Source organism: Nanorana parkeri, unplaced genomic scaffold, assembly GCF_000935625.1.
Source record: "Nanorana parkeri isolate BGI_ZX_2015 unplaced genomic scaffold, ASM93562v1 scaffold1403, whole genome shotgun sequence".
NCBI lineage: Eukaryota > Metazoa > Chordata > Amphibia > Anura > Dicroglossidae > Nanorana > Nanorana parkeri.
This window is the reverse complement of record NW_017307671.1, coordinates 400,332-416,503: the sequence shown is the minus strand read 5'-3', so window position 1 is coordinate 416,503 and position 16,172 is coordinate 400,332. Positions and strand designations below refer to the sequence as shown.

Sequence of the window (16,172 nt, the reverse complement as noted above, 5' to 3'; positions counted from 1 at the left end):
AAAAAAAAAGGAGACAAAAAACATACAGCATGCTAACATTATTCCACACTAAAATTCTATCTTACTCCTTGTATTTTGTGACCTACACAACTCCCAAAATAAGGTGAAACCTCAGACATCTGATATACCCAATAAAATCAGGACAAATTAAAATTATTTATTATGAATTACTTTCTGTTAGCTACACTAATTATGTACACATTATTAGTGAAACAATTATTTTTTTTTTATAGGGGAAAAAAAAAAAAAAGGGAAGAAGACTTTCTATATGCGTATATCACATAAACTTAAAGTCCATTTTGTCCTTTAAAAAGTGGTGTATAATATGTGAAGGTGCAATGAATGAGGAAGATGGACATTATGGTTAAACAAACACATCGGAAAAATGGCAAAATTGCGCCGTTTCCCAAGAAGGAAAATTTTCTGAAGCTGTGTCACTAAGGCTGGGTACACACCTGAGCATATTTTTTCAGCTCATTTTTTCTGCACGTTTTTCCGTTCAGTGAAACAGGCGTTTCAATGGCGGTATGATTTTTTTTTTCCTTTATGTTCTCTAAATTGAAAAAAAAATATTTTTTTGTTTCACTTTTAAACTTCCCGCCGGCTCCGCCCCCCTGTGACGCGGCGGCTCGCAAGGGACAGAACCCGGAAGTCGGCAGCCGCCGGAGGACACAGCGGGGATCGTGGACAAGGGAAGACCTGTACGCTGTATTCCCGAGTGTGGCTCGGGGTTACCGCTTTGTTAACCCCGATCCACACTCAGGAATACCAATGGAAACGCGCGGCAAAACGCCCCAAAAAAACTCTGTACTTCTTTGGGCGTAAGGAGTTTTGCAGCGTGTTCCTACGCACTGTAAAACGCCCAGGTGGGAACCATGCCCATAGGCAATCATTGGTTTTCACATGTTGAGCGTTTTACAGTGCGTAGGAGCGCGCTGTAAAACGGCCAGGTGTGAACCAGGCCTAAAGGGTTAAGGAAAGGGCTGGAGAGTAAAGTTTGCCATAGTTATCCCTGTCTGTACTGTGCTGGCAGATCTCCATTATCAATTGCAAACTAGATGTGCAGGACCGTCTGTCCTAACAAAGGGTTAAACATCAAGGCTTGGGTGTATGTTAATGCACTTTTAAAAATAGACCTGCTCCAAAGAAACTAGTAAGGTAAGAAACCTTTTTTATTAATTATTTTCAGGTATGTTGTGTGAATAGGACCTCATAAAACATACAATATAGTGAGGGTTTCCCAGATCTGACTGAGAAAGTAGAAATGCACACAAAGCAACTGACACGGATCAAAATGCTATGCATTGAATATACAAAACACATATACTGCAGAATGCATGAGGCCAGAGATGTGCTGTAGTCATGTAAGCGAACCAACAATTTGCAAAAAACTGTTCAACAAGGGGTTTAAAAATACTACTATGTGTAATGCTACAGGCATAGGTCTCATCTTTAGGCAGTCTGCCATCCAAATACTAACCAGGCCTGACTTTGCTTAGCTTCCAATATCAAGTACTTCAAGGTGATGTGACCAGGAGTCAGCAAACGGGTAATAAGAATGTAAAATATGCAGACTCACAAGCCATAATTATCATATAGAAGGCATGAGCTGTAACATTTAGGGCTTGCTCACACCATTTCTGGACCATGTCCAGACGAGAACAGTTTGTTCCTGGAGCAACTAAAGCATCCCAATTTATCCATATGGTATTTCTGGGCTCTGGACTGAAACATACTGTGCTGGTGTGAACAGATTAAAAAAAATACTGCTTCTCTCATTTTCTCTGGTCCTGAACGGACAGGAACGCATGCAAAAGCACTGGACTGCACCGGAAAGCCCATTTTAAGCTACAAAAAAACCCCCCTAACAAACCGCACTGGAACCTGGCAAAAACGCACTGCACTGCGTTTGCAGATCTGCTTCAGACATGGTGTGAACAAGCCCTAAGGCTATGTTCACACTATGTCCAGACCAAAACAGTTTTGATCTGCACCTAAAATGCATCTCAATGTATCCCTATGGTATTTCTGGGCTCTGTTCACACCAGTGCAGTCCGTTCCAGTGCGGGCGGGAAAAAAAATGCCCTATGCACAATTTTTTCTGTTCTGGAACACACCAAAACAGATGTCAACGCATCAAAAATGCATGCAAACACACCTGAAAGCCCATTTTAAGCTAAAAGAAATCTTCCCCCGGGACGTGTCAAAAACGCGTCGGAAATGCACTGCGATTGCAGATCTGCTCCAGAACACGCCCTTAGGATATAAGGAATAAACTATAGGCAGCAGCAGATTCAAAGTGGGGATTTAATTTGATTGTGTGATTTTTTTTTTTTTTTTTTAGATTAAAATGGGGGTTTTTTTTTTTTTTTTTTTTTTTTTTTTTTTTTTTTTTTTAAACACACACCTCATATATTCCAACACCCTAATTTCCAGCCTCCCACCATATAGGAGACTTGTACATTAAGCTCTTCACCTGCTCCTCCCTCTGTGTATGACTTGTACATTAAGCACTTGCTGACCGGGGTGTTAAACCCCCTTCCTGGCCAGGCCATTTTTCAGTATTCAGCGCTGCAGTACTTTATTCCGTCATGCAGCGCTGTACTGAAATGAATTTTATACAATTTTTTGGGGACAGATAGAGCTTTCTTTTGGTGGTATTTAATCACCACTGCGGGTTTTATTTTTTACTATATAATGAAAAAAGTACCGAAAAAAAACCTGTTGTTTTCATTACCTTATGTTACAAGACAATTATTACCCAATTTTTGCCAAAAGATAAAAGACGGGGTCATGTCGGGTAAATCGACACCAAACATGTCAAGCTTTAAAATTGCGTGCGCCCGCGAACTCGCAAACGTTTTAAAAGCTTTTACCGCTCATCAGTTTAGTGTCATCAGTGGCCCTAGAATTATTGCTCTCACTGCGACGTTCGCGGCGATATGCAACATATGCGGTGTAATGGATGCAATCGTTGTTTCCGCACGTAGGCGCACTCGACGCATGTTTGCATGTGTATGTGGGCGGCGGGGACCTAAACATTTTTTTTAATTACCTTTATATGTGACTTAATTTTTTTAACTAATTTTTTAAACCTTTTTTTTCCCACTTAACTTTATTGCTATCACATAGGGCAGGGCTCAAAATTTCAGGTCCTGAGCTACTAGCCAGGCCTTCAAAGTTACTCGCCACCAGTTGCCCTGCATAACACAAACAAACACACACAGGGCACAACGCGCACACAGCACAACACACATACAGCCACAGTACAACGCACAGGGCATTACACATACACATTTTATCTGAAATACATTTTTAGTCTTTGCACATGTCTAATAATATGCGTGTGGGGGGGAGGGGGGGGGCAGTTTTCACTTTTTTAAAATAATTTTTTACATTTTTTATTATAATTTTTGATTTTTATTTTAGGATTTATTTTTTTACTGTTGGGGGGGCTTTGGGGAAATATTAGGGGTCCAAACAGACCCCTGACATTTCCCTTTTAAAATAGAAAAGAAATTGAGGACACCAAATCCTCAATTTCTTTTTCAGCAGCCTCAGCACTCAATGAATGGGAAGCACTCAGTACAGAGGCTTCCCATTCATTCAGACACTGATAGTAAAATATTTACTATCATCCGTTTCTGAATGGGGAGGAGCCTCTGTACTGAGGTTTTCTCCCCATTGAGAAATCCATGAATGAACAGGCTGTGATCTAAATCACAGCCTGTTCATTCATAACTGGGGACACATATACTATGTGTCCCCAGTTATTTACAAACACTGGAGTGATCAGACGATCGTTCCAGTGTTTGTCCTTCTCACATGGAGGATCGGTAAATTTCAATGATATTTACCGATCCTCCGCTCTGCCACGCACAGAGCCGCTGTCATCCTGAAACTGACAGGATGACAGCGGCTCCGATCTCCAACCCGCTCGGCCATCCTGACAGCTGCGGGCGCGGCTTCTCTCCCCCCTCACCGCTCCGCCATCCTGACAGCAGACAGCAGGCATTTTTCACTCGCTAATTGCGAGGGGGCGAGTGGAAATTTTGAGCCCTGACATAGGGGACTTTTTGACAGGCAATTTTTAGCGACGGGTCCTCTTTATGGAGACATCAGGGGTCTTTAAGACCCCTAATGTCACCTAGGGACCCCCAGAGAAGCTGATGAAGCAAACACCTGCTTCTCTCCGGTTTCTGTACCGGAGAGTGACAGAGGAATGCAGAAGTAATGTAATACACATCATTTCCTGCATTCCGACAAGGAGATCGTGTACTGATCTCCGGCCGCAGACCTGCTGTGCTGGTCCCAGGCCCACACTGGGCACAGCCGAGCTCGGGATCACCACCAGCGGCTGCAACAGAGGAGGGGGGCTCTACAGACGCCCGAACGCTTGTATGTAAACAGCCATCGCTGGCTGTTTACATTCCAGGCTGATTTCCCGCTCATGCCCGCCGCCTAGCGGTGGGCACGAGCAGGGCGGGATGGGACGTTTAAAAACGCCCACCCGCATTCAAGAAGCAGCTGTCCGGCCGTTTAATTACAACGGCCGGACAGCAGGTGGTTAATGAGGCGCTGTATCTAGTATTAGCCAGCTCCATGTTTGAACTCCCTCAATACCAGCATGTTCCTTCATTTACAGAAAAGTGTAACGAAAGATAAAGATCACCATGTGGTGTCTAGTTTCCAGAAAGGGTCATTTTAGGCCTCATTCACACACAACGCAAGAGCAAAATTGTATATGTGCGTATATGCGTGCACTATATGCAATCCCAGAATGCATCATTCGGAATAGAGATTTGAATGGACTGTATGCGCGGCATTGTGAATGAGGCCTTAGGGGTGTAAGCACTGGCATTTTTATTCGATACATTGTTTTAACAAAATAAGGGAAACTCTTTTCCTATATAGAGTAAAAAAAATACCCAAGTAGTTATTAAATATCACTAAAAGAAAGCTCTGCCTCAACAAAATGATATAAAATTACTTTGGGTACAGTGTTGAATGACCTAATAAATTGTCCAACTATCACAGTTGTGAAAACTGAAAAATGACCTGATAATGAAGGGGTACATACAAGTGGTTATTGTAGACAGGTCTTCAGTGACATTTGTTACAACAGTTAAATGCCTTACCTTGTCAGGATGAACCACAAGCACTGCTTTTCGATAATATTTTTTCACTTGATCGGGATTTACCAGCTCGGCCATGTTAACAGGCTTCCACCGCGTTTCTCCTTCCCAAAGTACAGTGTGTAGGGTAGATATCAAAGCTCTTATATTCCTTTCTTTACCTTCTATCCAGTCTAAAATCTATAAAGTAAACAGTAATGTTTTAAGTATGCAGGCAAAAAAGAAAAAACAATCCTGGGCAACTAATTTCTTAAACCACATGGTGTCATAAATGCACTAACCCAAACATTTCCTTCCATAGCAATAGAAACACTGTTGCTTAACCACTTACAGTGCAGAACAATGTCTTACTATTTGCGCACACATGATAAAATCTGAATTTTTGGCTAGAAAAAAAAACAAAACTTAAAAACGCCAATTATATATTTTATGAAAACAGAGACCCTGTAGAATAAAAAGATGCTAGTTGCCATTTGTTATGTTGCACAGTATTTGCGCAAATGTTTATCAAACTGGTATTTTAGGGATAAAATGCACTAAAATGAAATCTAATGCACAGAAACAGAATATAATACCCATTTTATTTTACCATGGGCAATATATAAAAGACACGCCGGGTAAATAGACAAACATATCAAGCCTTAAAACTGCGTGCGTCCGTGAGACCAAAATGTCCCATAGGTGACGCTTTGAAAACATTAAACTGATGAGCAGTAAAAGCTAACAGTTATGGATGGCCCTACAATTATTGCTCTCACGCCAAGGTTTGCAGCGATATGCAACGTGTGGCGCAATGTTTTTAACAAGCCCCCTATGTAATAGCAAATAGGACGTGACAGGTCCTCTTCATGGAGACATCAGGGATCTTTAAGATCTCCAATGCCACCTAGGGACCTCAGAGAAGCCGATGAAGCAAAGATCTGCTTCCACAGCTTCTTCTGCCGGCTCTAAGAGCCAGAGAAGGTGCACAGCGAAACCGGAAGTGAGGTAATACACATAATTTCAAGGTCCAGTGATCCGAGGTAACATCAGCGGCTAGAAGCTTCCTCATCTCCCTCCGATCGATTTAGGGAAGCCCACCATGCCGGTCCCGGGCCCACACGGGGGACAGTGGAACCTGGGGTACCCGACGGCGGTAGAGGACACAGACACACTCTGTCGCTTGGTACAAACTATGCAGCAGCATATGTTCTTGGTGTAACCGCTTCAAGGGGCGCCAGCCACCCGCTCGAAGTGGATAAAGAGGTTACTGTTGCACTTTAAAAAAAAAAAAAAAAATGGTTGCCAATGGATGATTGCATGTTATCATACTGCACAAAGTTGCTAACATATAGTAAAATCAGTCCATCGCAATTATAAAAAAGGTAGAAAACGTCGGATGTGCAATAAAATTGGATTTTTGGACTCCCCGTAATATCACATACCTCAAAACACAGAGGGGTGGTCCCTCAATAAGGAACAGTGGCTACAAGGTAGAAACACGGAGCACAAACTACACCCAAAACAAAGAAGAGACATCTTATGTACTGAGGCTGGATAGAGGGATGGAAGCACAATGTCCTGGTTGTGTTCAAAGGCCAAAACCTTCTTGGGAAGGAAGGAGGCTATAGGCAAAGACAGGACCGGGCTCTGCAGCTGGAACTAGAATTGGATTTAAAGTGTGTCGCTATATAACGTACGAGGTACATACTCCGCAGTACTGTCACTTATAGGGATGGGCTCGGGCGTGTTCGCAGCACCACGTGCCGAGCCCACCAGGAAGCTGGCAGCGCCAATCACTGGCACTGAGACATTTCCCGATCTCTGCAGCTGCGGACCGGGAAAATGGAATGCATAGCTAGAGACACGTGTGTTTTACATATTTTTTTGCTTGAATACATACATATTGCACCCGCCCTCTGCTGCTGTCAATCACTAGAAGGGGACCTGATGGAGAACTTCAGGTCCCCCTCTGCTGATTGGCAGCATCAGAGGGCGGGTGCAATAGCTAGTTTGCTATTGGCTTTTGCAAAGTGAAATAACCAATAGGAATCTAGCTATGCATTCCTATGGTGGTTTTTTTTTTCCTGACGTACGGCGGCCCCCGATAAAAAAAAACAACAAACAAACAGAGCAGAGAAAGGTCCCGACCTTTCCGGGAGAAAGTGTTTCTCTCCCGGGGGCCGAGAGCCACTAGGTGACCCCTGGCAAATCGTCATTCGACCCCCGAGGGGGTCCCGACCCACAGGTTGAGAACCACTGCTCTAGGCCTTAATATCACCTTGTCCATATGTAAGGACAGAAAGGGTTCGCTACAGGACAAAGCTGTTAGATCAGACACATGGCTCGCAGAGGTGATGGCGATAAGGAATGCAACTTTGTGAGAGAGTAGAAATGGACTAACCCTGAAAGGTTCAAAAGGGAAGTTTTTGAAGAGCAGAGAGAACAAGATTTAAATCCCATGAAGTCACAGGTGGGCACACAGGGGAGCTACATTATTATCATTAGGGATGCACCGATACTAGTATCGGTGCCGATATTGAGTATTTGGCCGAGTACCCGTACTCGCCCAAATGCTCTGATGACTAGCCTGATACTTCCTGTATCAGAAAGACGTGCAGCGCTTCATTACACGCTGCCCGGTTTCCTAATTGGCCCGGAAAGCGGCTCCATGCTCTCTCGTCACTTGAGGTGAGAGAGCATGGAGCCGACTTCCCGGCCAATCAGAAAGCCGGGCAGCGTGTAATGACGCAGCGCCCGGCATTCTGATTGACCGTGAAGCCGGCTTCATGCTCGGCTTCCATGATTGGCCAGCAAGACGGCTCCGGCTGGGTACCGGAGGAAGGCCGCTTCCTGGCTTCCTGAATGGCACTTCCGGTACTCGGTAATTGGTATCAGCGAGTACGGAAAAAAAAATATCGCTACTTGTACTCGGTACCAAAATACCGGTATCAGTGCATCACTAATTATTATAAAGGATTTATTTAGCGCCAACAGTTTGCGCAGCGCTTTACAATATAGGGAAGACAATTACTATACAATTCAAGACAGATGGTAAAGACCATATTTACAAATCTCTGTTCTCTTCAAAGTTAACTTTTTCAAGGAATAGATTTAAAAGACAAGATCAGCTTTTAACTACTTCTAGCTCTCTAGATCTGAGCCAGCGTCTTTAGTCATCCGTTCAGCCACGTCCACGGCGCGTGCGAGCGGGAAATACCGACAATTTTAAAAACAGGCAGCGATGCCTGTTAACATACAAGCGATCCGCCGGCTATAGAGCCGGCGGATCACTTGTATAAGCTGCCGGCCCATGTCCCCCCCTCCCTCCCATTGTCACGCTGATCCCGGGCTCCGCTGTGCACGGTGCGAGCCCGGGACCAGCATAGTGCCTCTGAGAGATCGGTACACGAGCTCCCTCCGGTCCCCTCTCCTCTGCAAGAATGCGGAAGTGTTGTATAATACATCACTTCCGCATCCTTGTGTCACTGTCCAGCTTCAGACGCTGGAGAGAAACTGATGAAGCAGATCTGTGCTTCATCAGCTTCTTCGGGGGTCCTAGGTCACATTAGGGGTCTTGGAGACCCTTGATGTCTCCATAAAGAGGACCTGTCACATCTTTTGCTATCACATAGGGGGGTTTCTTAGCCCCCTCTGTGATAGCAATAAAGTTAAGTGAAAAAAAAAATGAAGTTTCCAAAAAAATTATTAAAAGTTACACATAAAAAATAATATATTTTTTTTAAAAGTCCTCACCTACACGCATACAAACATGCGTTGGTGCGCAAAAACAACAAGAAATACCTGCGAAAACAACGATTGTGCCCATTACGCCCCCATGTTACATATCACTACGAACGTCGCAGTGAGAGCAATAATTCTAGGGCCATTAATCACTGATGACACTAAATTGATGAGGAGAGGTAGAAGCTTTTAAAGCGTTGCCTATGGCCAATTTTGGGTATAGTAGTTTTTTGCGATTTCAAGGGGATGCACAATTTTTAAGCTTGAAATGTTTGGTGTCTATTTACCCGACGTGACCCCATCTTTTATATTTTACCAAAAAAATTTGGTTATAATAAATGTTTCATAACAATGTTAAAAAAAACAACTTTTTTTTGTTCAACATTTTAAGTAGTTTTTCCAAAATATAGTAAAAAATTAAAACCCATTTCAGTACAGCGTTGCATGAAGGAATAAATGTCAAAGTACCGCAGCGCTGAATACTGAAAAATGGCCTGGCCAGGAAGGGGGTGTAAACACCTGGTCAGCAAGCAGTTAAAGAAAACAGACTATGCCATGCCTGTAGGACATCGCTGAGTTCAGCTTTGTTGCGACAAGAGAGCACATTGCGCATGCCGGGAATTAGATTGCGGAAGCACGCTTGTGTCCAACGGCTGCAGTGTTTCAGCACCAGGACAGGACATGGCAAAAGCTATGTATGGGAGTTTTTCAGCCAGGCTTCTAGGGGAGGGCAAATGGCTTACATGTATGGCATTTATATTTGTAAAAAATGTTTACAGCTGAAGTTTTCTGTTAGGTATTGAGGTCCTTTTACTGCTTAGGTTATGTTCTTTTAAAAAGGTGAACTTAGCCTTTAAACATCTTGTGAGAACCATCTGCTGTGTTACTCAAAATAAAAATAAAAAAACACTTTAAAATGTTCCATGCATACGTTTAGTTTCAGTGGATCAATTTCTCGAGTCAATTCTTGTCTTCTCATTTCAGCAATAGTCCTGGGACCCTTCCTGTCTGTTTTAGCTGAAAACCCTTGGTTAGATCAGCCATGGATTACAGATGCATACATTTTAAGAAAAAAAAATACTTCATATTTCTATTTCGTGCATATTACATGACTGGTCTCAAATATTTCAAAGAAGTGACCTAACAGTATGTCTCACCAAAACCTGGAGCCCTGATGCCCCTTTCTTCTCTGCCTCCAATAACACTGAAGTTTGTACAGTAGTTAGGTTTGATGTTGATGCCCGTTTTAGGCTGAGACTGCCAAGAATTGCTGGTGGTTTGTGGCTTTGGAGGCAGTCTGGAGGTGCTTTTTTGGAAAGACTTGTCACTAGATTGTGAAGACGATTGGGAAGATGATCCTGATAAAGAAAAAAAAAAGTTATACTTGTATAAAAAAAAGTTAACACCCACTAGTATTAAAAGACACCTTGCATACTTAAAATAAGTAAATTAGGATACTCACTTAAAGTTGAACTCATAGCAGACAGCTTAATACACAAATGGGAGTTGTTTTAATTGCCAACGGATTTGTATTTTTGTCTCACCAGTTCTGAAATTTACATAGTTCTGCCACATAGCACAGCCGGTCTGGTAGAGCAAGGACCTGATTTTTCTCAGGTCCTCATCAATTCTTGTTCATCCCCTGTAACTGTACAGTGAAAGGAGAAACGGAAGACTGATGTGCTCAGCTCTCCGTCACTCTGCTCCGTTCTATCTGTATTTGCTTTGTTAGCACATGAGCACTACATCACAACTGACTGCCTACTTGTGCAGTTTCTCCCTCTCCCAGTCTATGCTCTTTGCTGTACTGTGGACTGCAAGAGGCAGATACAAGGTAAAATTACAATATTTACTCAACTTGCAGCTAAAAAAAATAAATAAATGTAAAGCTGAACTCTGGGCACATTAAAAAAAACAAATAAATACATTTAAAACTTGCTCCTAGATAGACAAAGTATTTTACACTTGCAAGTCTCCTTTATGGAGAGTTTCTTCTTTGTCTGCCTTGTGACATCAGTATTATAAGGTCTTGAGTTTAGGTCCCTTCAGCAGGAGATGGTAGGAGAGGTCGTCAATATGCCCTACATGTCTTCAGTGTGCCCTGCCAGCATCGCCCACCCTCCCCTGTCACCGGTCACAAAAGACACCGCACACCTGTTACTGAGCTCTTCCCTCCCCATCCGACACTCTGCTCATTCCCTCCTCCATCCGACGCACCCTGTACAAAGGCCTTCACTTTGTACAGGGTAAAACCAAACAATCTCTGAGAAAAACAGAAAAGTCCAACGAAAAGCAAACAGAAGATGTCCTTTCTCCTAAATAAACTAGCAGAAAACGGAGGCTTGTAGGGGAGTGGAAGGGGTTATATTGGGCTGTCGTTACAACTTTGTTTTGCCAGCGTCCAATCTCCTGAAGGCAGCCATATAACCCAAGGCCACAAATGGAAACAAATGGTGTAACCCAAAAAGGTTTTCTGCAACATAATCCAAATCAATACCTTTAGTTTGGAAAGAACCGAGGTTGTCAAGATCAGCAAATGGGTCAAAACTCGAGGACTTTGCTTGATTAAAGGATGAGCTTGAAGATGAACTCATTTGACTTGCTGGGGTAAAGCCAGGACCTAATATTGTAAGAGACATTATAAAAAAAAAAAAAAAATATATCTTTTAAAAGGAGATCGGGAAAACAAATGTTCAGTCACATTTCTGATACTTTATTGCAAATCTGAAACATATTAGAGTCTTGAATACTTAAAAGAGAACTATGGGGTAAAGTGTTTTTCCCCATAGTTCTTATTAGGGTTACGGGAGGACGTATACTGTGAGCGCCGCAGCCGGGATGAATCCAGATATTATTGTCGAGATCCACCCAGCTGCGTGACAGCTGGCTCTGCCTATCTAGAGGCTGTGGCCACCCCCTCTGCCGGTTGTTCCTCCACTAAGCGCTGGAGAATCTGAGAGGGGAATCCCTGCGGGGAGCAGTGACTGACAGTCACCGCTCTCTGCAGGGAGACGATTGGGAAGTGTGCGGATTGGTGGCATGTTTCTGCTCACTTTCCCATCTATAGAGCCGACCCGTGACAGCTTCTTTGTCACAGGTCGGCTCTAACTATGAGGATGAGTGGAAATCACTCACTTCATAGATCTCCTTAAAAGGTACATTGCCTGTGCAAACCCCCACCCTCCCCCCCTCCAACAAACAATTCCATACATTTTTGAGATATTTGGACTTTTCTTTGCGTTTTGTCTTTTATAAAATATTACAAGTACAGAAAAATACCTGTTGCTACTCCCTAAAATTCAGTGTGCTTCTTACTTCCTGTAGAGAACTGACATTGCTGCTTCTAAAGCATTGAAATCCCGAGCAGTGTTGTAAGCCCTGCCCAGTTCTTCTCTGATACACTAAAGAACTCTTCTATTATGAAGAGATTAGGAGAAGGGTGTATTACAGTCCATTAGGAGGAGAACTCAGGCAGGACTGAGAATACTGCTTTGGATTTCAGTGTAGTAGAGGCAGCATTGTTAGCCCACTACAGGAAGTTAGGAGCTCAGTGGATTTCTGGCAGGATTAATTTGTATTTCTCTACTTCAGTGTTTTTAACAAAGCAAAACCTGAAGAAATGTGCATGTGTTAAATATTGTTTGGTGAATTTGCCCAGACTTTCACATTCAACTTTACTAAACGGACCCATTTTAACATAAAAAAAAAGCACCTTCAAATGCTGGTTTACTGAGTTTGGGAAGAAATAGATTGCTGGTTTTAGAAGGCTCTTCCCATGAATTCCATCCTCCTAGAAGATCTGGATTGCTTGCAGATGAAACTATTTTGGTAGGTGTTGGTAAATGATCTGAAGATAAAAAAAATACTACAATAATAAAAAAACAACAAGTTTGCATCACATAAATTGGAACTACTACAAAAAGGGTGACTACTTAACTATAGACTGCGACAAAAACTCTTATAAAAAGGTAGCCAGGATTTGTCCAGAACATAGATCAATTACTTAAAACAGAACTATGAGGAGAGTGATTTTCACTCAACCTCATAGTTCGAGCACACGTGTCACAATGAAACTGTCACACGTCGACTCAATAGTTCGGGAAGTGAGCGAACACATACCAGCGCTCGCTAACTTCTCGATTATCTCCCTGCAGAGAGCCGTGACTGTCACTCACGGCTCCCTGCAGGGAATCCCCCCCTCCCCGATCCTCCAGCACTGACTGACGGAACGGACAGGGGAGGAGGTGGGTACAGCTGGCTCTGCCTTCAGATAGGCAGAGCCAGCTGTCACTTACGCAGCTGGGTGTATCTCGACAGTAATGTTGGTATCCGTCCCGGCTGCGGCGCTCTCAGCATACTGCGAGCTGTCGGTCGTGATATACTGAGCTTTGGGTCACAGGAGGACGCGCTAGTATATGTCCTCCCGTGACCCTTAGGAGAACTATGGGGGAAAACACTTACCACATAGTTCTACTTTAATTTTTATAAAATTACACAAATTATAAAAATATGAAATCATTTGTTTAGTATATACTAATGACAGCTGAAGTATATTGTTCAGAACTATGAACTCTTTACCTTACATACCTGCCTTTGTTTACCTATAAATATCCAAATAAAGTTTTAGGCCCTTTGGTACTTGCCAGAACTTGGAGATAATTGAACCAAACCTTCCTATGTTCAGTTCTGATGGGACTAACTTTGTCTTTGACTCATACCTAGGTTTAAGAAGTCCACATTGGAGGTAGACAATGGTGCATTTATTTCAGAAGGATATACATTGGGAGTGGATGCAGAGTGCGGGCTCATGAAACAATCAAATAGCTCAGGACCGCCTGACTTGTTTTCTGATGCAGTTGTGGCAAATGGGTCAAATGGATCTGTTGACAAAAAACAAAAGATACAGTACATCTATACTGCGGGTACCCAAGAAAACATGAATTTAAAAACCATTATCCAGAAACCAATAACCTAAATGAATAAAAGTATTTCCTTCACATTTCTGTAAAGTGTTGCTTTAGTAAAACTGCATGGAATCGCAGTGCTGCTTATTTAGACCAGTCTTGTAGCAGCAGGGCTGAAAGTAACAATTCCCTAAACAAGTATTTAAAAAATATCGTTAGACAGATTTCTGTTTGTTTATTTTATTTATGGGGTGTTTTTGTTTTTAAGCAGACAACATCAAATTACATTATGCATTTAAACAATATATATTTTTAAAAGCAACTAGTTTAAGTACCTGAATCTGAGTTGGGAGCAGATTTTTTCTAATCCTCTGTACAACAGCAGTTGGGAAAATAAGGGGCTGCATTAGGGGCCATTTGGTGTGCTGCAGTTTTCATGTTTTGACAGGGAACAGAACGGTAATGTCAGTCTGCCTCTGCTCATTCACGGTTTATTTACAGGCTACGTACAGGAAGGTGACCAAGCTGAATGTTAGATGAGAAAAGTCCGGTCACCAACCTTTCTCTTCTGTCTAGCAAGGCTGTGTAAACTGAGGAATGGATGGACAGAAATACCAATCTTCTGGCAGGTAAAGCAGCTCTCATACATGCTTTTCGAATGTGTTTCAGATTCAGGTTAGTAGATTTTAAAACTGCTGTTGAAATATGTTTTTTTATTATCTATATAAAAATACTTTGGCTGAGAATTACTCTGTCACGCAACACTATATTTGCTTTTAATATATAAAGTAACGATAAATGTACAGGCCATACACAGAGGGAGGAGGGGGTGAAGGGGCTTAATTTATAGCTGTGCAAAATAAGGGAGGTGAATGGGTTTTCATATACAGCTCAGAGCATAGATAGAATGGATCTAACATAATGAGAGGAAGGAAGTGGGGGGGTTAAAATTATTTGAAACTATTTTTTTTTCTACTACCGCAGCTTGTTTTCACTAGTGATGAAGGGGTGACTCATCCATTCATTTCTCACTTTACTTTCCTCTGCCTTTGATGTAAGAGGAAGGGGTGGGCCTGGCAATGTAAACACTGCCATGTGATCACTTTGCACGGAAAGTTCGATGCTTTATCACCTGGATGTGTGGCGTGAAACACTGGGACACACCTATCATAATTGGATAACTTCACAGTGTTATTATACATCTTTACACAGAACTTTTAACATAATAACTTGGACACCTTTTTCGCATTTTTTGTTGTAGTAGTGGCATATATATATATATTTTGAAACACTTTTTTCTATAACGCTGCACTATTATATAGATTTTTTCTTTGTGAGAGTATTTTTACATTTAAGTGTCAGCAGCTAGTTAAATATTTACAATTAGATTAGCACTAAAAAATTATAAACAAGGAATGAAAAAAATAAAAATGATGATTAGTATTTCCTAAGAGTTACATGTTCATTCAAAAAAAAAAAATAGGAGAGAATACCAAAACACCTACATGCAACTAGTATACCTGAATCCATTTTTACATCGCCTTTTTTATAAATCTGTACAGCAGACTATTCTGCAGTGTTGAAGGTTTACACTAAAAGATGCTTGCAGGAAGACAGAGCATAGGTATCCTCTAATCACTGTGCTGCTGCTTATTCATTGTCCAAATAGTAGGTCAGAAGAGAAGACTTAAGGTGGCCATACTTTGTATGATTTTCGTTTGGAAATCGTACACAAACGGTCTTTCGGACGGAAATTAAACAGTTGAATGTAGATCACAGATTTTTATTCCCTTTGACAATAGTGGGTGTGCTGCTGTAGGAATTCTTGAATGACTGCAGCGGACTGGCCTGATATTGAATATAGGAAAAAAAGTTAACTGGAAAAACTGTCTTTTGTCGAATGGAGGGCCAGCTGCCGGTATACTGAGACGCCGCAGCCGGAACGGATCCCGTCAATGCTGTCTGGACCCACCCAGCTGCATGAGTGACAGCTGGCTCTGCCTATCTAGAGGCAGAGCCAGCTGTACCCGCCCCCTCCCATTACGCCAGTCAGCGCTGGAGGATCTGAAAGAGGAATCCCTGCAGGGAGCCGTGAGTGACAGTCACGGCTCTCTGCAGGGACAGGATCGAGAAGTGAGTGAACGATGGTATGTGTTCGCTCACTTCCCGATCTATTGAACCGACGTGTGACAGTTTTATTGTCACAGGTCGGCTAGAACTATGAGGCTGAGTGATTTTCAATAGCCTCATAGTTCTCCTTTAAGCAACCAGAATTTTTTTAATTCATTTTTGATATACATATGTAACTACCGTTAAAATGATTTGAGGTGGAGAAGGTTGTTGTACATGAAATGTATGGAATCCAGCTGATCTTTTTCACATGCATACTTTGGGGGGGGGGGGAGAGCAC

The 16,172-nt window shown here is 42.4% G+C and overlaps 1 protein-coding gene across 1 annotated transcript in view; it reads right to left on the bottom strand.

Annotated features, from left to right (window-relative positions):
- Window positions 1-16,172, bottom strand: part of GAK (cyclin G associated kinase) — a 94,800-nt gene that overhangs the window by 1,990 nt on the left and 76,638 nt on the right. Inside the window, 6 exon segments of the mRNA XM_018569818.1 lie at window positions 5,139-5,315; window positions 9,790-9,938; window positions 10,004-10,216; window positions 11,356-11,478; window positions 12,571-12,705; window positions 13,577-13,738. Of these exon segments, the coding sequence (XP_018425320.1) occupies window positions 5,139-5,315; window positions 9,790-9,938; window positions 10,004-10,216; window positions 11,356-11,478; window positions 12,571-12,705; window positions 13,577-13,738 (959 nt within the window).